This window comes from Diabrotica virgifera, chromosome 3, assembly GCF_917563875.1.
Source record: "Diabrotica virgifera virgifera chromosome 3, PGI_DIABVI_V3a".
Classification (NCBI taxonomy): Eukaryota; Metazoa; Arthropoda; class Insecta; order Coleoptera; family Chrysomelidae; genus Diabrotica; species Diabrotica virgifera.
In genome coordinates, this window is record NC_065445.1 from 40280588 (window position 1) to 40308327 (window position 27740).

The 27740-nt window shown below is 31.8% G+C and overlaps 2 protein-coding genes across 2 annotated transcripts; one reads left to right on the plus strand and one right to left on the minus strand.

Moving 5' to 3' along the window:
- Positions 1 to 7502: 7502 nt before the first annotated feature.
- Positions 7503 to 26948, minus strand: LOC114328962 (CXXC-type zinc finger protein 1). Its single transcript, XM_028277957.2, has 7 exons — positions 26752 to 26948; positions 26357 to 26502; positions 23483 to 23836; positions 20647 to 20891; positions 20307 to 20588; positions 14215 to 14438; positions 7503 to 7857 (listed from the first exon to the last, which is right to left on the minus strand). Exons 1-7 carry the CDS (start codon positions 26773 to 26775, stop codon positions 7642 to 7644), a joined length of 1491 nt encoding a protein of 496 aa, XP_028133758.1. The 5' UTR covers positions 26776 to 26948; the 3' UTR covers positions 7503 to 7641.
- On the plus strand, positions 24071 to 25640 carry LOC126882806 (uncharacterized). The gene is made up of 2 exons (XM_050647884.1): positions 24071 to 24388; positions 25004 to 25640. Exons 1-2 carry the CDS (start codon positions 24243 to 24245, stop codon positions 25236 to 25238), a joined length of 381 nt encoding a protein of 126 aa, XP_050503841.1. The 5' UTR covers positions 24071 to 24242; the 3' UTR covers positions 25239 to 25640.
- Positions 26949 to 27740: the final 792 nt, after the last annotated feature.

Genomic DNA, 27740 nt, shown 5'->3' on the forward strand with positions numbered 1-27740 from the left:
AACGAGCCTGTACCGCCATTAAGAAGAATAAAAAAGTACACTTTCTTCAAATAAACTTTTTTATCCGATGCCTAGATTTTGTGTCATTTTGGAACTGCTAATGAAATAAAAAATTTTAGTAGTTCCAAAATGACACAAAATCTAGGCATCGGATAAAAAAGTTTATTTGAAGAAAGTGTATTTTTTTGTTCTTCTTAATGGCGGTACAGGCTCGTTTTTTTAATATTGTATTTTATTACAGAGTAATTTCCACATAATAATATATTTTTCAAATTGGGCTCTGTACCGCCATTCTTTATTATATTACGAATACGTGTGCCAAATATCTCAAAAAAATATTCAAAATTACAGCCGCAATCTTGGAACGCGTTTTGGCTACCTGTTGATCGCTACTGTTTCCTCTTAAGTTTAACAACATCATTTTAAAATAAGTTTGTATCAATAAATGCATCTGCCAAAGGAGGAGAGTTTTTCTTTTTCCAATAATGATTTGTCAAATTCTCAATTACAAGAAAGTTAATTTTTGCGACCAAATCACTGTTGTAACATCTATATTTTAATAGACTTTTATTTGCTAAAAACTGTCTTCGAAAACTAAGAGGAAGTTCTTGAGACTCTGCCAGAATGGCATGATTTGGTGAAGATGCCATGGCTCCCAAACATATTTTCAGAGCTCTATATTGTATTCGATCAAGAGTAAGTTGGTTCGTATTGGAGGTAGAACCATAGAGAGTACACCCATAATCCAAAATCGAGCGAATATAAGATTTAATGTAGAACGGAAATTTGTTGATCCGCGCCCCAGCTCTGTTTGGAGAGGAAGCGCAGAAGATTAATTTCCTTTTCACATCTTTGTTTGACATACTTAATGTGATTGGTCCATAGAAGTTTACTATCTATAATTATACCTAAATATTTATATTATTTTACGATAGGAATAGTGTATTTACCTATAGAGAAATTATCGACTAACTGATATCTGTGCCTTGTGAAACACATCACAGCTGTCTTTTCTGGTGAAACACTAAAACCCATATCGTCGAACCAGTTTTGTAACCTGTAAAAAGTACGTCTTAAGTCTATCATACAGCGATCGTAGGTATTATGGGTGACATAAATGCATAAATCGTCCGCATATTGAATAATTTGTATGTCATCGCTCATCAAATTATGCAAGTCTGCAGTGTATAAGTTAAACAAAAGGGGACTTAAAATAGAGCCTGGCGGAAGCCCGTTGTAAAGTACTCTTGAACCATGTAAAACGTTATGACTATCTCGCAAAAATATTTTTCTATTAGCAAACAAATTTAAAATATTTATAGAGACTCTTTTATTGATACCAAACGTTACCATTTTTGAATATAATATTTCCAAATCTACCACATCATAAGCCCCTTTAAGGTCCACAAAAATACACATGTAATTATTTTTTGATAGACACAATTGAGCATCTGTAACTAAATGGGAGATTGCATCAATTGTACCTATACCTCTACGAAATCCATACTGATTTTTTGGTAAAATTGACCTGTTTTCGACAAAATGTTCGAGTCTAAATTTTATAAGCCTTTCGAAAGTTTTTGTAATACACGATAACAACGAAATAGGTCGGTAGGACGAAGGTAAGTCAGGTGGTTTTTTAGGTTTCGCTAGAAGACACACAATTATATTTTTAAGACTATCTGAATACTTTTGTTTCAACCACCAATCATTAAAAATTTCTAATAGAAGAAGTTTACCACTTTCAGGCAATTTATTTATTATAGTAAAAGTGAACCCGTCAAGTCCAGATGCAGTATTTTTTGATATTTTTAAGGCTAATTCTAATTCCGAAGAGCTAAAATTTTTTGAAAGAGTGAGTTTTGATGGAAGTGAAATTGATTAATGTTGTCGTTAAAAATTGGACCTACAGCAGATGAAGGAGCCAATGTATCAAGAACTTTTTGAATAAGGCTTTCGTCTAATTGTGGTTTTCTTTTTTGATGGTGTTTATTGCAAATAGATCTTACAGTGTTCCATATCTCAGTCAGAGGAGTGTTTTTATTTAATTTATTCAAAAACATTTTCCAACTGTTTTTTTGTTTAAGTTTGAACGTACGTTTGACATTAGCAGAAATGTTTTGATATTGTAGATAATTGATAAAATTGCCTTGTTTTTTAAACTCGCTGAGAGCTTCTTTTCGTTTTTTAACAATCGCAGAACATTCCTCATCCCACCAATAAGGTCTTGGTACAGAAGGTGTGAAAGATTTCTTAATAGGCATAGATTTCGATGCTGCGACCGTGATTGCATTGAGGAAAAATTCGATTTTGTCTACTGAATTTGAATTCCTATCTAAATTATTGAGCTCACTAATTTCTAATTCAAAAATATTTCCAAAAACAGACCAGTCAGCACGAGAGTCATTCCATTTTGTTGATGGGTTGATGACAAAGGAGGAGGGATTGATTTGAATTTCGATATTGATTGGGTAGTGATCTGAACCTAATGACCAAGCTATACGCTGTGAGCTCGTACGTAGAGGGGATATTTACAAATTCGCGAGCGCCAGTAGTGACAAGTCTGTAAACCTTTACCGAAAATTTGACATAAATGTCAAAGTGATTAATTTAAAATTAAAAACCTTAAAAAAATCTATTACAAGTTAATTACTTTTTTGCGTTGTAAACATTAAGCGATAACAATTAAATAATAAATTTAAAAATTACCGGTGAAAGTTGAATTAGTAGTCCGCTAGGAGCGACACCAGCGAAGCTCAGAGCGTATACGGTCGGCTAAGAGGGGAGATGTTAGAGTTAAGTCAACGGCTGAATGATTACTAGTTGGGGATATTCTTGTTGGTGTTCCGTCATTTAATGTAATTATTTCACAATAATCCATGGCCTCCACTAATATTTTACCGATATATTCTAATAATAATATGTAAATTTAATATTTACCGAGATATTCTATTTGTTTATAAGCCAAAAAGTTGTTTATAATTTTAAAATTATTCCGGGGGTTGCCCGGGGGCAACCCCCGGAAAGAAGGAAAAGGGGCAGACCGAAAACAACCTGGATAAGTGGAATCCAGAAAGCCATATGTCTGAGAGAGATCTCCGACCAGGAGATTGGACAGATCGACGCGGCTGGAGAATAGGAACCGGAAGGCGCAGGATTGTTAATATGTAATGACTGTTGGAATGTAATAAATTTTTTTTTTTTTGGGGAATGCAGTCAATAAATTTTTGGGCTATTCAGTGAAACACTTTGAACTTATTAGTCGAGCTTTCGAAAATTTTATTTTCTTTATCAAGACTATCTACAAATAAAAATGTTTAAATTTAGATAAAACTCAAAACAAAACTTAACTTACTGCTCGTGGTTACAAATTAATAATTATACAACTTATATAAAAACATGAAAATTTCTTAAAAGTAATATGTAAACGTAAAAATTTTGATAGTATGTCAATTCGACATCACTCAAAAAAATGTCGTTGGACTACTATAATAATTTGATAGGTTGGGAAAGAAATTAATGACATAATTTGTTGTAATTTATGATAGAAGAAATAAAAAAAAAATTTATTTTAGGTAGAATTATTAGTAATATTTCAACAAATTTTAATAAGACAAAATATTATTATAAATGATACTTAATTTATCAATGTCAGATCTCTTATTAATGCAATTTGATTTTTTTATCCAAACCATTTCTTTAAATTCTCTTTTGCGTAAATTAATTTCTCTTTCTAAAATTGTGGTTTCTTGAAACATGATCATCATTCATCACATGTTCTGCCAAGGCACAAGATGGGACATTTGTCTTAATATCACTTTTGTGTGAAGTTAATCTAAGGGATAAATTCCTTGAGGTTTGACCAACGTAACATTTACCACAAGTGTTACAAGGTATAGAGTAAATAAGATTAGAACTCTCCATAATTTGTAGTGGAGTCTTCGTTTTGGTGTAAAGACTGTTTAAAATTTTAATATTTCTAGTGGCAATCTTAATTTTTGGATTTTGTCTAAATAACTTAACCAACTTGGGTGTTAAAGTTGGTATATATGGTAGAGAACAATAAGAAATGGTAGGTAAACTTTCTAATTCCCTTTCCTGTTGGTCAATATTGTCTTCCTGAAGTGTTCTATTATAATTAGTGCTAAAAATTAATTTATTTAATAAACCCCTGGGATAGCCATTTTCTAATAAAATTTCTCTTAATTTGTTGAGGTCATTATTTACAAAATCCCTATGTGACAGTTTACATATTCTGTTCTTTAGTCCTAAAACTAAGTTAATTTTCATTTTGAAAGGATGTTGAGAAAGATAATGAATATACCTATTACTGCAAAAAGGTTTCTTGTACCATTGAGTTCGTAGGATATTATTAGAATCTCGGTGAATTAACAAATCTAAGAAAGGTAAGCAATGATTTACCTCTTTTTCGTAAGTAAATTGGATACTTTGATTCCAACTATTAAAAATAGATAATGTATATTCAATTTTGTCTGATGGTAAAGCCAAGATTAAATCATCTACAAACCTCTTTATAAAAGGAATTGGAAAATCAATTTTCTTTCTTATATCATCAATCAAGTCATCCAAGACAAAATTACTAACTATAGGGGAAATCTTTGAACCCATTGGTGTCCCATAAACTTTTTTGTATATAAAGTCTTGGAAAATTAAGATATTTGAGTTGAATATGAACTCCAAAATACTTTTAAAGGTTTGCAGATCAAGGTTACAATTATTTGATATTAAATTCCAGTGCTTCTCAACACTTACCAGTACCATATGTAAAGGAAGATTAGTAAATAACGACGTTACATCAAAACTAACAATTTCGTATCCATTGGGTAATTTAAAATTATTAATGTAATTGCTAAAGTGAAAAAAATCTTTATACAAAAATCGTTGGAGGAATTATAAGATTTGGTTAAAATTTCTGTAAAGAATTTAGAAAGTTTACTGTTAGGAGAATCAATTGCAGAAACAATTGGTCTCATTGATAAAGTAGGCTTATGAATTTTTGGTAGAGTATAGCATCTAGGAACTACAGAGTTATATATTGTCAAAGTGGAGGCTATTTCTTTAGTAACAAACCCTTTATTTTTTAGTTGTGAAACAATTTTGTTAGCTTTTTGTTGAAGTGTAGAAACAGGGTTGTTTGTTAGTTTCACATAATACTTTTTATCATTTAATAAATTTTTTAATATATATATATATATATATATATATATATATATATATATATATATATATATATATATATACAGTATGTCCCTGTAAGTTGTATCCATATGGAAAACTTTTTTATTATTAATTGTACGAAAAAAAGTTATTCTTTATAAAAAGCTCTGCATGGTCCAAAACCTAAGATTTAACCATCAAATATCAAATTTTTTGAATATTATACGAGGTATGTCAAAAAGTTTGAATTTCACTCAAGAGTAAAGTAGCTTTATTTTTCACAATATTGAAAATTGCTATTATGAAAAGTTGTTTGGAATTAAAAACTGTATTATAGTATGCAATTACATCCTTCTAATTGAAATTTTTTTTTTTTTTTTTGAAAATTATGGTTAACTAACATTATTTTCAGTTATTTTAATTCAGATAACTCTTTTATTATTAATTTTACGAAAAAAAGTAATTCTTAATAAAAAGTTCTGCATGGTCTAAAATCTAAAAGACAACCATCTTGTCAAATTTTATCAATTTTATACCAGGTATGTCAAAAAATATGAATTTCGCTCAAGAGTAAAATACGTTTATTTTTCACAATATCGAAACTTGTTATTATGAAAAGTTATTTAGAATTAAAAACTATGTTTCAGTATGTAATTACATCTTTCTAATTGAAATATTCTGAACTATAAAGGTACTTTACTTTTGATCAAAATTTATCTTTTTTGACATACCTCGTATAAAATTGATAAAATTTGATATAAGATGGTTGTTTTTTAAGTTTTAGACCATCCAGAACTTTTTATTAAAAATCACTTTTTTTCGTAAAATTAATAATAAAAGAGTTATCAGCATTGAAATAACTGAAAAAATAATGAGTTATCCATAATTAAAAAAAAAAAAATTTTCAATTAGAAGGATGTAATTGCATATTAGAATATAGTTTTTAATTCGAAACAACTTTTCATAATAGCAATTTCCAATATTACGAAAAATAAAGCTACTTTACTCTTGAGTGAAATTCAAACTTTTTAACATACCTCGTATAATATTTAAAAAATTTGATATTTGATGGTTAAATCTTAGGTTTTGGACCATGCAGGGCTTTTTATAAAGAATAACTTTTTTTCGTAAAATTGATAATAAAAAAGTTTTCCATATGGATACAACTTACAGGGACATACTGTATATATATATATATATATATATATATATATATATATATATATATATATATATATATATATATATATAATTTTAAAATATTCCTGAGGCCGCTTAAATAGTCCAATTTCAATTCTGTAAAGTACATTAGATAGGTATAGTGTCTTTTTATACAAAAATCATAGTTATTCTTATGTATCATAATTATTATTATTATAGAGAGAGTGAATTGTTAATTATACCATATTCCACGAACATACGTCTGTTCTGGATTATCTCGACAACGAATATTTTATCGTGCAAATTATGAAGAACTAAAGTAAATTGCAAAATACATTGTTGTTTATTGGAACAATTATTAGAGCCATTTACTTTCGCACTTCTTATGTTGCACACTAAAATATGCGTTGTCGCGATAATCCAAGACAGTCGTATATTCGTGGAATAGCCCATATTAACAATTAATTAATTCAGTTGTTGCTAAACTGTCCATTCATTTCCATCGGCTTCTGGAATTATAATCTATACGAAAAGAGCTTTTATATTACCAAGTTATTTAATTATTGATAAACAATTACTTATCTAAAATTTTAGTTGAAACTTAAAGATTTTTTTGGAAAAACCCGCATTTTCCGGGGAAAATTTTCGTCGAAGTAAATCGAGAAAAACACGTCTCTATGCAGAATTTAATTACGGTACATTTTTATTTGGGTGTTTTTGATGTAAAGTTAAAATCTTTGCAGTTACAGAGCAAACATTGAAAAAAACACGATTTTCGGGCGCCATTTTGTTTATAAAAAAAGTAGCACACTATCTGCGGACTTTGCGTACCTATATTATTAATATACATAATCATAAGATTATATTCCAGCAATAAAATTGCTGGTAAATACCTTTTCTTTGTATTTTGCTAATTAGCCCAGAGTATAGATAGTAGATTTGCTGGTACAACCATGCATTTTGTCTTTTTTGGAGAAATTATCATGTTAATTTATGTAGTATTCACTAATACAAGGTAATTTTTTGCAAAAAGTAATTTTATGAATTAGTACCACTCATTTGCCTCTCAAATACTCTTACGGTATGCATAGTTAGGGGTGGTACTTAATTCCTGCAGCTACGGTTTGGACTCACACTGGATTTAGAATAAGAAAAAAGACAACTTTATTATTCAACTCAAATATTTATTCTTTGCGTACATACTCCTCTAGATCTATTAGATAATAAACATACAAACTCATCCCTACTCTTTTATTTTATAAAATATTTTTAACAAAAAAAAGAAGCCAAAAATCCTAAGATCTAATTATATCTAGAACTAACATGTTCGTCTCTCTGATTAAGTTTGTTCTGTTGGTCTTGTGCAGCTGAAATTCTTTCCATCAACTCATGATTGTATGTACTGTGCAACATCAATGCCAGGACACCAGCTCGATTCGCCATACTAGTTCTTATCTGGCGTTCTTTTTCTAACAATTCGTCCAGTTTTAACCACTGGCGAACCTTTTCAAGGTCGATCTAAAATAAATGAAAAAGGATAATTACAAAATCATTATTAGGAAATACAGAACCATCGAAAAATAAAACCGTCAATAGAGCAAGCCTGGAATAGGTCTTCCTCCTTTTAGAAAGAAGCATCTAGAAATTTAAAAATGTACCGGGTGTCTCAATAAGAATGGCCCTCGGCCATATCTTAGGAACCGTTTATAGTACAGCTTTGAGAAAAAAATATTTATAACAAAAGTTGCCTCAGGAAAAGCCTGGAAATTATTTTCATAATTGTAGGTCCACCGCTAGAGGGCGTAATTGAATATCAAAAATTAAAAAATCAAAATTTTACAAAATTTGCCCAATGAAAGCAACAGATTTAACTGTTTTAGACTTTTATTTATGGGGACGAATTAAAGACCTTGTTTTTGCCGCTAGGCCCACTATTCTCGAAAACATGATGTAGAAAATACGAAACGCCATTCAAAGCATTGCGAAAGCAGAAATTGAGACTGCTGTTCAATCTACTCTCGAAAGAGTAAATGTTTGCATCGAAAATGATGGGCAACAATTTGAACATTTAGGCAGTCACTAAGTACTAAGTATGTAGTTGCTTTTATTTATTCGTTATATTTGCTACTGTTGTTTGTCTTATTGTTGTTTTAATTAATTATATACGTTTACATCTGGAAAATATTTATTTGTTTTTTCCATAGCACACTACTTTTCCTTAACCTCGTTTACCGGTGACAGTTAACATTGTTTAATATTTACACATTTCTTAAGATATCTCGAGATAGAAAAAAGATATCGACATGCGGTTTTCGGTATTCTGTTGCTAATTTGGTCTAATTTTGTAATGCAGGATTAAAAATGCATACTTTTATTTAATATTCTCCAAAGAAAACTAGATTTCCAAAAATAATTAAATAACGCCTACTAACTGGCATATTACTTATTAGGCTATTTCGAAAAAAAGACTCTTACATTGAAGAAGAAGAGCTGTTTTCAACAAGACCAAGTATGCAAAATTCGATTTAGCAGAACCGGACTTTTTTTCATAAGAAGGTTCCCACTCACCCCCACCTCTTATTTGCAAAGGTAGATTTAAACTTGTGAAATCAAATATGCGCAGAATTTTATGAAGAATACGATGATTGGATTTCCAGTGCCCTTTCATTAGGTAAATTTTGTAAAATTTTGATTTTTTAATTTTTGATATTCAATTACACCCTCTAGCGGTGGACCTAGAATTATGAAAATAATTTTCAGTCTTTTCTCAAGGCAACTTTTGTTATAAATATTTTTTTCTCAAAGCTGTACTATAAGATGGTACAAGGTTCTTGAGATATGGCCGAGAGCCATTTTTATTGGGACACCCGGTACATCGGGTTTCATTAAAATTAAAGATTATGGACTATGCCAGACGTGAACCACCCTCTATATTTTTAAATTTATGTTTATCAACTGATCATTTGAATTTAAAAGTTGACATATTCTAGAGTTTTTTATAACTTTTCAAAAAATAAGGACATAAACAATTTTATTCCATAAGTGGGTTCCATACATTATAATTTCAAATTTTCACCCTGTATTGTTCATAATACACTATACATGATATTGTTCATTTCACCCTTAGTCTCCCATCACTTTTAGATTTTATTTGACAGTTACTTCCCAACAGTACTTTTAAGTCCGCCTTAATTTCTTGGTCACAACTTTTTAAAATGAGCTAAAAGCGTAGTTTTTTTCCAACGATCCTTCAGAGTTTAGAGTATCTAAATCTTATTGTGTATGTAACACGAAATCATTTGAATGACATTTGAAGTACATATTAAATATCAGCTGAAAACTAATAAATGATATTTAAGAGAACATTCTTAAAAAAATCTACTTCAACACTTAGGATATAAGGGTACCTGAATTTGGTGGTAGTACTTAAAAGTACCGGCGGAAGACTAAAGGTAAGATTAGGTTGTTAAGCAACTTTCAAAGATATAAAAACATACAGGGTGTTCCATTAAAAATAAAGTTTATTAACTATGCTAGGCTTGCATAAATCACCCTGTAGGGGCCCGGACAAATAATCCGGGACAAAAAATCCCCGGACAAACAATCCTCACAAAAAGTCCAGGACAAATAATCCCCACAAATGTTTTTTGGACAAAATATTCCCATAAAAAATCCCCCAAGAAATATTTGCTGCCGAAAACTTCAAATTTTACATGACAAGAGTGTGAGTTTTTTCAAAAATCGTGGAAGGTATGGGGAATGAGCTAAGGCCCCGTTCTCATGACAGGCACTTAACGCGCGATTACAACTACATACATTTTAATGAAGACCGTTCACATGCCAAAGCGCGTTTTAATGACCTAAAACCGTTCACATGCTAACGCGCGTTTTAGGTTATTAAAACGCGCGTTGGCATGTGAACGGTCTCAAATAAAATGTATGTAGTTGTAATTGCGCGTTAAGCGCCTGTCAAGAGAACGCGGCCTTAGCTCTTTCCCCATATCTTCCACGATTTTTGAAAAAACTCACACTCCTTCGTCATGTAAAATTTGAAGTTTTCAGCATGGAATTGGAATTCTAAATTTGGTAAAATTTCAGGAAAACTTTCAGCAGCAAATATTTCTTGGGGATTTTTTGTGAGGATATTTTGTCCAAAAATATTTGTGGGGATTATTTGTCCGGAATTTTTTTGTGGGGATTATTTTTATTTGCCTGGGGATTTTTAGTCCAGGGATAATTTGTGGGAATTTTTTGTCCGGGATTATTTGTCCTAGCTTCCCCTGTAGATTTAAAGGGTACCCCCCGTTAAGATAGGCAAAATGCCCTCACTCCCAGAATTCAATTTTATTAATTTTTTTACGTTCTATGCAACTAAAAAATTAAATAACGCGAATTTTTAGCTCGCCACCCCCCTTACCCCTCCCCCCACAGCCAAAAACCTAGATTTTTAGATTTAATTTTTTTTAGTTGGGTTCTAATTGATTTAAAAATTTCAAAAAATTCACAAGTGTAGCTGAGGCTTTTACAAAACATGTCCATTTTTTATGGACCCATAGGTCGAGTGTACATAACCTCAATTTTTTTTTAACTTTTTTAAAACCTATAACTTTTTTTTGGAGGGGGCTGCAGGTCCAATTTTTTTTTTTTGCATTTTGTGTATTTTATCAAAAGCTATCTCTCTGATTTTTTTCAGATTTTTCCGTCAGGTGCGCCATTTTGAAAAATTAAGAAAACTGTTTTTTAGGGGGTTTTTGAAGATTTTCTCCATTTTATAGACTGCAACATAGATCAACTCAAGGTTTTGTTAATAGATTATGTATAATTTAAAATAACTGAGTATATTAGGATATTAAAAAATTGGCGAAATACTTTTAAACCTCCCAAAAACCATGTTTTTTAAAGTTTTTTAAGGATTTTTGCGGATCTAATTATATTTTTTGTGGTCGATACAGCCTGAATATATTTTTTATTTTTTTACGTTCTACATGATTTAAAAAAATTAGGACTCACCGCAATTTTAGCCCACTTCCCCTATTCCCTCTCCCCCACAGCCAAAAATATCAATTTTTCGATTTTTTTTAAGTTGGTTTGCAATTAAATTATGAATGTTATTCTGAAGCTATTTCTTTGTGGCATTTTTGTAATTAACTATTCTAAATGGTCATTTTTTAGTTAAATTGTGGCTTATTTCCCATTTAGAATAGTTAATAATTTTATTAAATTATAAATTACAAAAAATTCACACACACAGCTGAGGCTTTTACAGAACATCTATTTTTATGGACCCGAAGGTTGAGTGTAAGTACATATTATAACCTCTTTTTTTGTTTTTAAATACGTATATTTTTTTGATGATGGATTTATGTCTATTTTTTTTGTGTTTTGTGTATTTTATCAAAAACTATATTTCTGACTTTTTTCAGATTTTTCCGTAAGGTGCGCCATCTTCAAAAATCCGCAAAACTGGTTTGTTCGGTGGTTTTTAGGGATTTTCTCCATGTTATAGACTTCAAAATAGATTAATTCAAGATTTTTTTATAGGTAATGTAGGTATAATTTGAAATAACTGAGTTTTTAGGGATATTTTATATAATTTGCTATTGAATACACTTAAAAACAACCTGCTAGTGGCACGTTCCACAATTAAAATTACGTTTCACAATTAAAACTTCCCCTGTTTCCATACCTACATCAAAGTTTGTCCGACTAGACACCGTTAAACTATTCAGATATTTTCAGCTTGCTATTAATAAACTTTTTTGGTACGCGGGATCCAGGCCTAATATTTTTTGAGATCAATACAGCCTGAATATTTTTTCATTTTTTTTCATGTCATTTTCATTCAAGTTTACTGCCACGTAAAACACCATAAAAAGAATAAGGAAAGTATTACCAAAGAATGTATAGCTCCGTATATACTCGCAGAGTATTCGGAGAGTATATTCGTTGGTATTACACTTCAGTTCTAAAGTCTTCATCGGTGTCTTCGTCTATTACAGGTATAACATCTGTATTCTCAAAGAGTTTTGTAAGATATTCTGCTGGCTTGATGATTTTTGTAAAATATCTTCCATGCGATAAATATTATATTACGGCAGCTACATGCGAACAACAGCCTATGGTTATGTTGCCGTTTGCGCAACTCGCATCTACAACAGTATCTATCGTTTTCCGAACCATCTTCGTTTGGCTCATAATGCAAATAGTCTATGCTGTATGCTTGTCCCCATTAGGATTCATTTTTTTGCACAAACTTATTCAAAAACAGGACCTTATAACAAATCCACATGGTGCCAGGCAGTACCGCGGTCGGAAAATTGTTAAAACAATTTTTTAAACGAATTCAAAAAATCAATTTTTTCACTTAGGACAAATTTGTTTTAGATTCTCTGGATCAACCTGAGCAAAAAAGGTCTCTTGTGATTTTTCTATAAAATTTACTTTGTCGAGTTACATGCAATTTAAAATTTAAAAAACGCGAAAATGGCCATTTTCAAGGCTTAATAACTCGATTAAAAATTATTATTATGAAAGTCATAAAGTGACCAACTCAAAGTTTAAAGTCCCCCTCCCCTGCAGGAGCCTGAAGAAAGTTTTGTCATTATTTTATTACTATTATTTTTAATAATTAAAAATGAGCGCTAAGCACGTATTGAACCAGCCGTCCGCGAAAGAGATGTAAATTCATTGGACGTTTTAAAAAAAACATCGATTGGAAGTCAAAAATGCGTTTAAAAAAATAAAAAAGGAATTTTGAGGTTATATGTATTGTACACTCAACCTACGGGTCTATAAAAAATAGATATGTTTTGTAGAAACCTCATAAAATTTTTAAATTAATTGCAACTTAACTAAACAAAAAAAAAAGAAAATAGAAAAATTGACGTTTTTGTGGGGACAGGGGGAGGGGTGGTGGGCTAAAAATGCGATTGGTCTTATTTTTTAATCACATATAACGTAAAAAAATGAAAAAAAATATTCAGGCTCTATCGATCTCAAAAAATATAATTAGAACCGCAAAAATCCTTACAAAACTTAAAAAAAACATGGTTTTTGGGGGGTTTAAAAGTGTTTCGCCCAATTTTTGAATATTCTAATATACTCAGTTATTTTAAATTATACATAATCTATTAACAAAACCTTGAGTTGATCTATGTTGCAGTCTATAAAATGGAGAAAATCCCCAAAAACCCACTAAAAAAACAGTTTTCTTGATTTTTCAAGATGGCGCACCTGACGGAAAAATCTGAAAAAAATCAGAGAGATAGCTTTTAATAAAATACACAAAATTAAAAAAAATTGGACTTGCAGCCCCCTCCAAAAAAAAGTTATAGGTTTTAAAAAAGTTAAAAAAAATTTAAGGTTATGTACACTCGACCTATGGGTCCATAAAAAATGGACATGTTTTGTAAAAGTCTCAGCTACACTTGTGAATTTTTTGAAATTTTTAAATCAATAATTGATTTAAATTATTGGAACCTAACTAAAAAAAATTAAATCTAAAAATCTACGTTTTTGGCTTAGGGGGGAGGGGTAAGGGGGGGTGGCGAGCTAAAAATTCGCGTTATCTCATTTTTTACTTGCATAGAACGTAAAAAAATTAAATTCTGGGAGTGAGGGCATTTTGCCTATCTTAACGGGGGGTACCCTTTATGTTTAACTCCTTCAGTGTCGGTGGTGGTATTGCGTTACTAAATGAACCCTTACAAGCTTGGGCACCTCACTTGAGGTCTGTTTATGGTATGGGCATCAAACGAGTTAAAAAGCACACATTTTATATAAAAATCAAGTCAGCCGTTTTCACAATATTTTAAAACAAGGACAGAATAATTTTATTCCATAAGTGCCTTCCCCCCTGTATAAAAAGATAAATACCTCTGCTCTACGAATTTTTTCCCAAAACTGATGTTTAGAGCATGATTTTTTTGGTGCTCTACAAAATTCTCCAGTTGAAGAAAATACATCTTTTACTAATGGACATCCACAAACTTCATGATCTCCTATTTTCGGATCCTTACAATGTTCTGGGCACAATACTTTCAATCTCTTACAATATGTTCTATGTTCTGCGTTGTAAAAATCGCAGAATATGCTGCTTCCTAAAAAAATATCCTATTTTTATTCACACTGAAATAAAATTTCATATAAACTAACAAATACAGTAGAACCCCGATTATCCGGGCTGCGGATTATCCGTGCTATGATTTTCATTTGTACTCAAATTGCATTTTTGAGGTTATGGAAATACTGTAACTAAAAATTCGCTTGTCATCTGACGCTACGTGCTACGCCTAATGTGTGAGATTTAGTTGCGCGCTAGTCTGCTGTATCCTTAACACTTCTTTTCTTCTCTTCTTCTTCTTTCCCATAATCCTTAGTGCCCTTCAGGGCGTCGGATGTCGGGTTCCGCCTTTTATCCATTTCTTCCAGTCGCTTCTATTGGTGGCCAGGTTCTTCATATCCCTCATACTCATGTGTCTCCTTTCACCTATATCCTGGATCTGGTCCATCTGTCTTCCTCGGCCTTCCCTTTTTTCTTTTGTTTCCCATTTTGGCTTCATGTACTTCTTTGTAAGTCTTTTTTGCTCCGTTCGTTGTATGTGTCCAAACTAGCTTAATTGTTTGTTTTCGATCTTCCTCATTATCGGTTCTTGTTCCAGCTCTCTTCTTATATCTTCATTTCTGAATCTATCAAACTTCGTAACTCCAGCTATTCTTCTCATGTATTTCATCTCGGTCGGGTTTATCATTGATTCATGTTTTTTTTGCATAATCCATGTTTTCGCCCCATATGCCATTATCGGATTTACTATGCTGTTATATAGGATGAGGCAGATAAAGGGCCTATTAGATATATCTCGAGAACTAAAGAAAACTGAATTATTAAAATTGGAATAAGGGAGTTTTAAAGACTAATCTATTTAATGAAAATATTTTCATCTATTTGATACTTCCGGTTATACCGGAAGTTGCTTATAACTTCGTTTTTTTAAATGGGACACCCTGCATATTTTTATATTTTTGGATTCTCCTCGATTTCTTCTTTCTTAAAATATAAGGTTTTGTAAGATTAAAGAGGGTCGGTTAAAAGATAATTACATTTTCTTATTAATTTCGTAGCAATATTCACACCCTGTAGGAATGTAGTAGTTTGACATAATAAACTCTATTTATATTCAAATGATTTTTAGTATAGACTACTATTGTTAACAATTATTAGTGTAGCTAAATTTTTAATTTTAGTATACAGGGTGGGTCGAAACTCGGAATGAGTATTTTCTTAAATGGAACATCCTATATTTTAGTATTGTAATGAAAAGATATTTCATGGTACTTTTTACTTCTTAAGCATTCCCTATACCTAACTGCTTTAGTTTGTGTTCAATTGTTAATCGCACCAACAATCTTAACTTCGATGGTATTTTGATACCTCAACCACTATTGGCAATTTCAAGTATCAATATAGATTAATATGTAAGTATTTATTTCCAAAAAATTATTTGTGACTGAATATTTTCACGGCCAACCTAATACAATTTCACCTATTTTGTGTTGCAATTAATGTTTGGTTTGAATCACCAATAACTCAAAAATTAAAGAAGTTAGGTATAGGGAATGTTTAAGAAATTAAAAAGTACCATAAAATAACATTTCATTACAATACTAAAATACACGGTGTTCCATTTAAGAAAACTCAGAAAATACTCATTCCGAGTTTCGACCAACCCTGTATATTAAAATGAAAAATTTAACTATACCAATAACTCTTAACAATAGTAGACTATATTAAAAATCATTTGAACATCAATACAGTTTATCATGCCAAACTGCTACAATCCTACAGGGTGTGAATGTTGCTACGAAATTAATAAGAAAACGTAATTATCTTTTAACCTACCCTGTATAATATTACAAAACCTTATATTTTAAGAAAGAAGAAATCGAGGAGAATCCAAAAATGTAAAAATATACAGGGTGTCCTATTTAAAAAAACGAAGTTACAATCAACTTCCGGTATAACCGGAAGTAGCAAAGAGAAGAAAATAATTTCATTAAATAGTTCATACCTCAAAACCCTTGTATTCTAATTTTCATGATTCTCTTAGCTTTAGTTCTCGAGATATTTCTAATAGGCCCTTTATCTGCCTCACCCTGTATACTCTGGAGTTTAGTTTTGTTGTTTATTTCTGACTTTCCAAAAATTGTATTATTTAAAGAGTAATACATGTTAGTTGCCTTCTTCAGTTTATTACTGATTGCCAAGTCCATTTTCCCATCAACTGTTATTATATTTCCCAAATATTCAAAAGTAGATACCTACATGTTCTATTACTTGTTCCCTTAGTATTACATTAGTATTCCTTTCTTTTTTTCTCATCTTCATTTATTATCATAATAATCACTCACTTCTTTTCAAAATGGCAATAACGAGTGTTACGCAAATAAATATTTTAACAATTGAAAAAAATAGTGAAAAGGATGAATGTGTCGGATCACTGTAATGAATCTATAGCGAAGTTAACAAGCAAACAATACGCCATATCAATAAATACAAATTGAATCTACAAAATTGCATAAATCTTAGTTTGACTCTTTTTAAAAATATATTGCACGGAATTTGCAGAAATTGGACGGTATCAATCAGAAGGCCGAGGAAGCTGCCAATATTCTACGAGACTTGAGCAACTAAATCTTTCAGACCTTGTCAATGTTTTGAACTTGCTCAGAATACATCCGAAAATTGAAGTATGAGTTCATATGTTGGGTACATATCTGGGGTTTGGTTCACTAAGGGCGGATGTCACATTTTTGGTTAATTTTACTTTTTCGGGTTCGTACCTTGAAAATGAGCTCTATTCAAAGAATCATAACCAGATGTCCAAATTTCAACAGTTACATATAGAGTTTTGTCAAAGGTTGGGTGTCCAGTTATTACTTGGTGTGCATAAGGCGTATCTTATGGTTTTTGGGCTCTCCTGTAAAATTCGCCTGTAAATTTTCCTTTAATATAGTTTTGTGACATCCGCCCTTAGTGAACCAGATATGTATCATACATAAAAAATAAATGTTTGGATTATCCATGCTTTTCAACTATCCGTAAAACGTCCGGTCCTGTGGAGCACGGATAATCGGGGTTCCACTGTACATCGAAAAAAAATCTGTTTGTTTATGACGCAACCCCCTAGGTTGCAACTATGTGCAATAAGTTGAAGAATCCAGTAGTGATCTTGATTAAGAACTTAAAAGTAAGAATATTATGCTCCTACATGTTTCCTATGCTGTTCTATGGAATGGAGGCATGGACCTTAAATAAGAAAGTTAGTGAACAACTATACCGCATGATGACATACATTAGATTCAGTGTACAGAGGATAGGGCCAATACAAACTAAACGAGAATTTTCTTGACAATGCTGCTGCTCTCAACGGCAATGGCTGTGAAAGCAGGGTTGGAAAAAACCCGGGTTTTTTTAAAAGCCCAACCCGACGGGTTTTTTGGGTTTTTTCGGGTTTTTTTTGGGGATTTTCAGTTTTTTATTTAGATTTGATATATAGTTTCTTACAAAATACTCTTACAAAATATGCTTACAAAATAAAGCAACTTGACATAAATAAATACATTTGGCATCACTGGCCATCAGTGCATCAGCACCTGCACTACGTCATTTGCCTCCACGCCAACAGCCAGATAATGGGGAATCACCGATATTTCTCCCGGGATTTATTTAGAGCACAAACCTCTGCATCTATTGAGCGGATTTTTTCTTCATATGGATTAATATGGACTAAGCTTCGCAACAGATTAGGTGCCGATAGAGCTGCAAACTTGGTAAGAATATATAATCATTTAAGAACCGAGTCCTCGTACTTGACCGAGTCTAACGAATAACGAATGGGAATGTGACAAAAATACAGATTCTGATTTTCCTGATAACTAATATGCTTTGCTGATGCTTTGTTTAACAAGAAACTTGTTTATTTTTTTGTCTTTATACCATGTTTAAAATAAGTGTTTTATTAGTTTAGTTTCAGTTTCTCTCGTTTTGTATTCACCTACTACTTACTTCATGGTATTTATGCTAGTTTTTATTCAGAAATAAATATATGTATATGACGTTCATTCAACTGAAAATTTGCTATTTTTGAAAAAACCCCCAAAAACCCAATAATAGTGGGTTTTATCAATTGAAAAAACCCGAAAAAACCCGCTGGGTTTTATAAGATGGGGAAATTATATGCCAACCCTGTGTGAAAGGTAGTATTAGGCAGGTACTTTTAGAGGATTATCGCTGTTAACTACTGTGAAATACTAAAGGAGGATTTATTTATGATAATTCACAGAATGGCAATCCCGCTGGCAATATACAACCATACTGATTCTAATGTTTGAAACGGAGATTAGAATCATTGAACATTGCAACTAAAAAAGTGATGAAATCACCTAGCATATTAGTTATGGAATATCAGAATGAAAAGTAGTATATATTTAGAATTTAATGACAGATCAAGAACAGTCTTAGAGAAAATCAGGACAACATTAAGTTGTGGGGTTGAGAAGGTTAAGTTGAGAAGTTAGCTACATATATAAGTAAATGAAGACATGGCAGTGTTGCATTGTGTTCTAAGAATAAATCAGGAAAGAGCATGTGATATATTTATTAATTTATTTATTAACAAAAAGTGCAAAATAAGTAAAATTCTGCTCTTTTAAGATTGTAGTTTTTTTTTGGTTTAGTTTTTTTTTATTTTTAGTTTATTATTATCAATATGAAAATAAGATTTGTATAAATAATAAAGTTAAACAGTGAAAAATAAGTTAAAAGAAATGGCCATAAAATTGACATTATACAGAACAACTGTGCAATCTGGCAAAGGCAAATTCAAATGTTCTGACTCTATTGCTAGATCTATCCACTAATCTATTAGGGCAATTGTCAAAAAATAATTCTAATAATTAACTGCAATTAATATCAAAACAAACAACAAATATTTATTTGTTCATGTTTTATATAAATTAAAAAATAGCAAAATCCATCAAATATTGAAATTAAAATGTAGTTTTCAAAGCTTTCTTTGTATATTTGAAGCCTATAACATAAATGTCAAACTTAAATTTATTGTTCTGTGAAAATCTAATGCCGCTAACTTCTCGGACTCCACAACTTAATGTCCGAAAATTATTATAATAATATCAAGTGGTATCAGATTAATTTCAATTTAGTAAAATAAAATCAAGTACAGTGGAACCCCGATAAGTCGGCCCCCGATAACCCGGAAGTCCGGCTAACCCGGACCGATTTTTATCAGATAAACATTTTGATTTACAGTACATATTTTGTATTTTGACAATGACATCCGTTCTGGGCGTCGAAATGTTAATAAAATTATTTTTTCAATTTAATTGTGGCTTATTTCCCATCAAAATAGTTAATTATCAGATAAATATTTCAACAATAAAAATGTATGTATGTAATATAATATTTGAGAGATAATGTGTATTCCTGTAATTTGAACTATACGATAGTAAAAATGACTCATGGCACAAGCCGGCAGAAACAACAAGCACCTGTCTGTAGTATTCCTTTATTTTTTATTTCAAACTGTGTTAGCATTGTTTAAGAAAGACTATAAAAAATTCTTTTTTAATCAATGGTCTTCGTTTTCACTGTGCTTAATACATAACAAAACATCGTTCTGATTGTGACTGTATGAATACAGTATTGTATTGTTTGCTTCCATTTGCTTAGGTTTGTGTTTGCGTGTTTTTAGTAATTTAGATGTGTAGGTACTGTGCATATTTATATTTATTTCATGTTATTTCAATTCTAACGTAGTTTATCTGTAAGTATACCGTATTTTATTCATTTTTACCATATTCTCCTGCTAACCCGGATTTTTGATAACCCGGATCGGCCGCGGTCCCGATTAATCTGAGTTATCGAGGTTCCACTGTATGCCCAATTTTACCTTCAATTTTTGTTTTAACCACAGATCCAAAAGAAGATTGGGACTCATATTTGTTAAAGCATTTCTCCATATGCTTTGTGGCTGTTTTCGAGTGGATCTCCAGACCACAAGTTACACAATACATTGAGGTCTCAGTATCTTCATCTTCATTATGTTCTAGTCTGGGATCAATAGTTGCATTCTTGGCTCTTTCTATAACAACATCAAGTTCTCTGTGGCGCTTATCTAACTCTTGCAGAATTTGTTGGACTTCGACTTGCTGCTTCCTGATTTGATCAAGAGCTGAAATCAGAGCAGTGAAAACCAAGTACCTGTATAATCATTTTACCCATAACCATACCTTTTTTATTGGATTCCTCTGCAGCTGGAGGAGTCAAACTCCATTCATGTAACCTTTGAGGAAGAATTTGAAGAATTCTAGTTCTTGCTAAGTTCATGCCACACTGATCAGAACAATATTTAGAGCCATATCTTGCACTGTTTGTACACTTAGGTCCGTAACAGTGCCTTGGATAGTCTGTTTTTAGATGGTCATTGTGAGATTGCTCCCTATCTGAACTGGAGTCCCTCCTTTTTCTTCTAGCACTAAAAATAAATAAAACATTTTTGGTATAATAAAATAAATGCATTTTACGTTTTCACCATGACTTCAAGGTTAATATTTGGTGTGGTGTAATAGGTGATTATTTATTAGGTCTTTTTGAATTGCCAACCAATTTAAATGGACCTCTGTATTTAGATTTTCTTCAAGAACATTTACACGAATTACTAGAGGATCTACCAAAAATCTTGGAAGAAATTCCTTTGAATTCTAAGGATAAGCTGACAGACGTCATGCCAGTCAAATTCGACTTTGAAACACCATTTGAAGTGGTCATAAAAAACCACCAAATGGATGAAACAGTTGAACCGAAACTGGAGGAAGGTTCACTCGTATGGTATACGGATGGATCTAAGATAGATGAAAGGGCAGGAGTGGGAGTTACTGGGCCGGATTTCAGGCTATCCAAATCTCTTGGAAACGCCCCAACTATCTTTCAGGCAGAAATACATGCCATACAGATTAGTGCCCAAGAATGTCTCAACCAAGACACTCGTAGGGCAAAAGTCTTCATTTATCAGACAGCCAAGCTGCCTTAAAGGCTCTAAAGTCATTTACTTGTGAGTCAAAGTTAGTTTGGGAATGTAAACAATCCCTTAAAAAGCTGGCGGAACGCAACAAAATAACTTTGATGTGGGTGCCAGGTCACAAGGGAATTGCAGGAAATGAGGAAGCTGATAGCCTCGCAAAAGAAGGGGCCAATACCCCATTCCAAGGTCCAGAACCCTTCTGTGGACTACCAAAAAGCCACATCAGAGAGGAACTCCGGACCTGGGAAATTGATCAACTACAACTACAGTTGAGTCCGCGAGTCTTTACCCGTGCGTCATTAATACCTGGCGAGATAAAACACATAGTTTTTATTTAGCATCATTCTCTTCCACGCATGATATTAATGACAAACCAGCTGCCGCCTGTTATTAAGTAAAGACACATGTTATTTTTATGAACGATTTAGACTCAGTGCATTGAAAAGAAATAGGTACAAAGAAAGACGATTGGGGATGTCTTCACATATTTTAAGTACAATTTCTGACGTTTTGGTTTGTTTACTTTAGTGGCTGTCAGTTTGTTGAATTTTTTGCTGTTATTTTGTCGAATTTTTTCATTTTGAATTTTTTTTATAGTATACAAACAGTTGTTTTCACAACTAATTTTATATTGGAGTTAGAAATTTTGTAATAAGTTTATGTTATTTTACAATAAATTTTGACAACATACAAAGCTAACCCTATTGTTGACACAGTTGAATGCTTGTGTTTAAGTTTCCACCAAAGTGAATAAAAAAACAAAAAGAAAATATGTTATAGATTTTTTTTATAAATTGTTTATTTATTTATTAATCAATGATAATAAAATAATCTATTAAGATACTTCAAATGTAGCTGTAATTATGCACCAAAATTTTAAAGCAAAACTTAAATTTGACATTCTATTTATTTGATAACGTTAAATTTTATACTATAACCCGTGATTGGAATAATATCCACTTGCCGTTGCGTTTAGTTTTCCGACTTATTTCGTATGCTTTAAATGATGACGCACGGGTAAAGACTTGCGGACTCAACTGTATACTGGTCCAACACACCAGGACAAAGGCAAGCAAAAAGGCTCATAAAGGTATCACCTAGTGTAACAAACCGCCTTCTCGAAATGAGTAAAAAAGATATAAAAATGGTCACTGGCCTTCTCACTGGTCACTGCCCTCTGAGATATTATCTCAAAAAATGGGCAAATCCGATAGTGAGAACTGTCGTTTCTATGACAACGAAAAAGAAACGGCAGAGCACATTCTATGCAATTGCGTAGTGCTGTTCTGCAAACGATTAAAATTCCTAGAAGATGTCACCCTAACGCCCTCTGACATAGGAAACAAGTAACCTAGGATGCTAATCAATTTCATCAGAAGTATTGGCATCCTAGAGTTTAACTAGATTAAGGTATGCACAACAGATCTTTATAGGTCGAAGTGCTGAGAGGCTCCATAGCCTTAACGACCTCACATAATCTAATCTAATCTAGAGGATCTACCTCTCGCCTCAAGACAAAACATATGGTTTTTGTGTTATGCACCACCACCACATTATCTTTTAGAAGTTCTTTAATACTTAAATCAACCGTCTTCGCTTCAATGGATTGGTTGTGGTAGTGAATTTGCTTGGCCACTAAGGAACCCTAATTTAAATCTTTTGGATTTTTTGTGGTCGCAAATGAAGGAATTAGTTTACAAAAAAAGCATTACTTAGTTTCTTTGAGAAGTGTTGCAACATAAAATAGGAGAAACCACGAATGCAGTTAAACATAATAGACGAGGGTTATTTAAGAGATCTTTGCGAAACCAGATTATAAAGGGTATTGAAGTAAATGGTGGACATTTTGAACATTTAATTTAAACCTACTCGCACCGATTATATTATGTAGTTGTCAGTTATATTTATTGCTGCTTCAATCCAGGCAAATGTACTAAAAAGAGTACAAAATATCTATTCAATAGAAACTGAAAAATAAAATAGCTAATATAAATGAGACCCTAATATTTGGCTTTAAAATACACAAAATAAAAAACATATCTTACCCTCCCAATGCATTTACACATATCCTTTGCTTACACCTTTCTCTATTTTTAGATGAACTATGTCTATTCTTTCTGGTGCACACATCGCATCTACCACAATCTTCTGTTCTGTAGCAGCCCATGCATTCACCACATTTCTTAATTTTTTTATCATTCTTATTCTCGCCCCTTTCTTTTCTTTTTCTGGATTTTCGTTCTTCTTGTCCAAGAGACAAAGAAAAAGTTTCATCATGTTCTTTCTTGGTTTTCCATCTAGTCGTCAAAGACGGATCTTCCTCCTTGCAGCGAACACAGATATATTGTTTTATAAGTTTTGCTTCCTTCTCCGATATTTTAACACAATCCCCATGATACCTAAAATAAAAAACAATAGCAAATTTTTAGAGGCCTTTTACATGAGAGGCACTGAATGTGAGTGTTGATAACGCCCGATTACAACTACATACATTTTACTTGAGACCGTTCACATAGACTCGGACAAACATAAGTTTGGGAATATGATTCAAAACTCGATGATGCGCAGTGGTTCTTGTTTACTAGCGTTACCATGGAAACGGCCAGTTTGCTGATCGCCAGTATCGTAGTTAGAAGTGCATTACGTATCGCAGAGAGTGTTTAACTTATTGGTTTGATCGTGTTGGATATTTTATTAATAGTTTTTAGCTTAGTGTTTGGTATATTAGTAGTAGTAATTAGTGTATTATTAAGACATTTAGTGTATCTCTAGTGCGTTAAGTTAAGTCATTAGTTATTTAACAATATGCCTCATAAAAAGATAGGAATCAAAGGGCTGGGATTGAATAGCCAAGCAAAGGCAATCATTTATAATGTTACTACATTTATGGAACAAGAGGCAGCACATTTCAAAACAACCGAAAACCTGTTAATACCTTTAAGTAAATTGACGTAAGTATTGTTAATGACATTTTATTTTCTTGATATTAAAGTTACTATTATTCTTATTTTCTTATTATAATTGTATTTACGAAGTTTCATCAGATTCTTCTTCTTCTTCTTTAGCCCACTTCTATCCATCTTTGGACATAGGCTTTCCCCAAATCTTTCAATATCTGTCCTTGGCTGCGCTTTTCCAGTGAGTTCCTGCAGCTGCGTCCACGGTCTCCTGTTTTGTATTTCAGCATTCCATCTTTTATCTTCCTGTCTCGCATTGTGGCCTGCAATTCTCCACTTTAACCCTGAATATGCTCAGTTACATTTTTTACGTTTGTTTTCTCTCTTATCCATTTGTTTGGTTTTCTGTCTTGAAGTGTTATTCCCAACATGGAATAAAACATGAATTAATACAATAGATATTTTCTGTGAGTCCTTTCTATTTTGTTTAATGTAATTCTATTTGCCTTTGTTAATGTCCATGTTTATGGGCCATACGTCCTAACAGGAAGGATGCTCTGATCAAATACACAAGTTTTTATTTAGGCACTGTTTCTTCTTTCACGCCAATCTTTTGCAATTTTTTTTGCAATATTTTCGTTTAGTAACATTTAACATTGGTAATTGTAGGGATAGGATTCTAGCAGCGACGGGTATAAGCAAAAACACCTTAACCAAAATAAGAAAAAAAGGTAGAGACGTAAATAAAAATGGAGCGACTAGTTTATCTTTTAAAAGTCCAAAAAGAAAACGTTGTCGTTCCAAAAAAATTGAATTGAGCAGTGGACAAGTGAAAACTATCAAAAATATTATATACGACTTCTACACCATCGAGAAAAGATCCCCTACAATTAATGGTAAATAGTTTAAAAGTTAAAAAACTATTAGTTAATGGGAAATTGATACCTATATTTTTTATGGTAAATAAAATAGAGTAAGTAAAATTATAAAACAATTGTTTGTACCCGTTTAGAACGAAATAAAAGTTTTTTCGTAAACACACTGATATAGATGCATTTTTAACAAAAATGGTAGATAGATACAATTCTTTTACAATTTTATTTACTTAAAGTATAAAAGAAGATTTACTTTCCAAATATTTTAACGATTTCTATTTATTTAAGGTATCTATCAAAAACTAAAGAACAAACAAATGGAATTTCCAGGGTCAAAGGAAACATTAAGGAAAACGATAATTGGATTAGGCTTTAGGTAACATAGTAAAAGTAATTATTCAGCTTAAAAAATAAAATTGTATAATGGATAATGTATTTTAAATTAAATTGATATTTTGTTGACATCGTTTTAGTTCAACTTTCTACAATTAACAGTTATGAAGAATGTTTTTTCAAAAGTACCAAGTATTTATAATCGATAATTTGTTTAGACTTCGATTTCCGAAAAACTTCAAATTCCGGAATAGATATCTTAGAACCATCCGAAGAATCGTAATTAAAACTTTGTTTAGAATCATTGTTTAGAAAATAAATACATTAGAATTAGTAAAAATAAACACTTGTTTAATTTTTTTTATAGTTGAAATCCTTCCTTCCTTCCTTCCTGATAATGTTATTAAATAATTCTAAATATTGAGGAATTTGTCATATATTAAAGTACTCCTAATATTTTGCTCATTATTTTATAAAATGCAACTGATTATAAGCTTCATAATTATTAAAAACTATGAAAATAAAAAGAAACAAATTCATTCTTCGCTGTAATTAAATATAATTTAGGTGCTATTATAATTTACTTATAAAAATTTATTTCAAATCTGCCTGTTTTCGTCCGCCACTGGTAGAAATGGTTTGCTTGTCTGCGCGAAACGCTACGTCGCAATCCCAAACTTATGTTTGTCCGACTCTACTAACGCATGTTTTAATGACCTAAAACGCACATTAGCATGTGAATGAATGTAGTTATAATCACGCGTTAAGCGCCTCTTATGTGAAAGGGCTCTTAAAGTTTAAAAAATCACCCTACCATTCTTCACAGGCATCACAAGCTATCATAAACCGAGATGAATCGGATGATCTACAAATACAATAGGCTTGACCATCTTGTTTTAACAGGGTGTCAATTTTGGACTGCCTTTCTGGCAAAAGAAATTGTTTGGCTATTTCTTCCCTCTAAAAAGTGGTTATTATTTCAAGCATATACTATAATGACATGCATGCAGGACATGAATGGAGTATGTATGCAGTTTCAGGTTAAAAAATTAAACATACTCTTATGAAAGTTTAAATTATTATAAAACTAAGGTATAACTTGTGTCTCTAGATATTGCTTATTTATTTTAATTAATTATTTATAACTTTAAACTGTATTTTCTGTAAAATTCTAGTCCTGCATTTATGTGGTTTGGGGTGTTTACTTACAGATATATCCCTCTTTCTGGACATTTTGGAATATACAGCAGGATATACAATATATGTTTGTTAAACCTAAACTAAAAGTGTATATAAATAACAAGTAAAAGAATGAAAATATTAACTTTTAACTTTCTCACTTTCTTAAATGTTAAAAATATGTTTTTTAGATTTTCTATTTCTATTTTGGCAGTTGAAGTTTGACATTTGAAATACTCTAAAATGACACAGAATGAAAAACGGTAGCTTGGGACGTCAACGACAACAACGCATGAGAGTCCTAATCTATGCTTTTTAGCAAGATTTCGATTTCATAATTTAAATTAAAGTGAACAATAAATTTCAATTTTATAATAGTATTTCAGTTTAAGTTAAATCAACGAATATAGACGGATATAAATAACATAGATTGTCATAGATGTATATAAAAAAGTCGGTTTTTGTCTACATTTAAGGTTTAAATTATTTGTCAATATATTTTTTGTCATTTTGTCATTTTTTACTCACCTCTTTTGTTCGTGCTTCCTCAGTGCGTTTGCAGCGCAGCAAAAGAGCAGCTGAATCCCGCATCCTTTTCTTATTGCAGTGATTTAGTAGAGCCTCCACTTCATTGGTCATTATCGCCCGAAAGAAGATAGGCCGAGACCAAAATAATCTCTCTCGGTCTTCTTCCCTCCCGATCTTAGCGCTGTCAGGTTTCTGAAATAAAAATTAATTAGCGGCAGTATCTCTATCCCTTTTCCATCAATCACACAGGTCCGAGGAACTTCAGTCGATCTACCGTAGATCAGTTCTCCATTTAAGCCTAAACTTTTGACCTTCCTTTGGTTTACCCAAAGCTCTTTTACAATACCAAACATCCTCCGAAGCGTTACAAGGACTGCCGAGGCAGCCTTACAGTTTCGGAGGTTAATCTGAACTACCCTTAGATCTATATCTTCCTTTACTTGCAGATCTCCGAAGGTCACCCTATCAGTTCCATAGTTAAGCTTTGTATT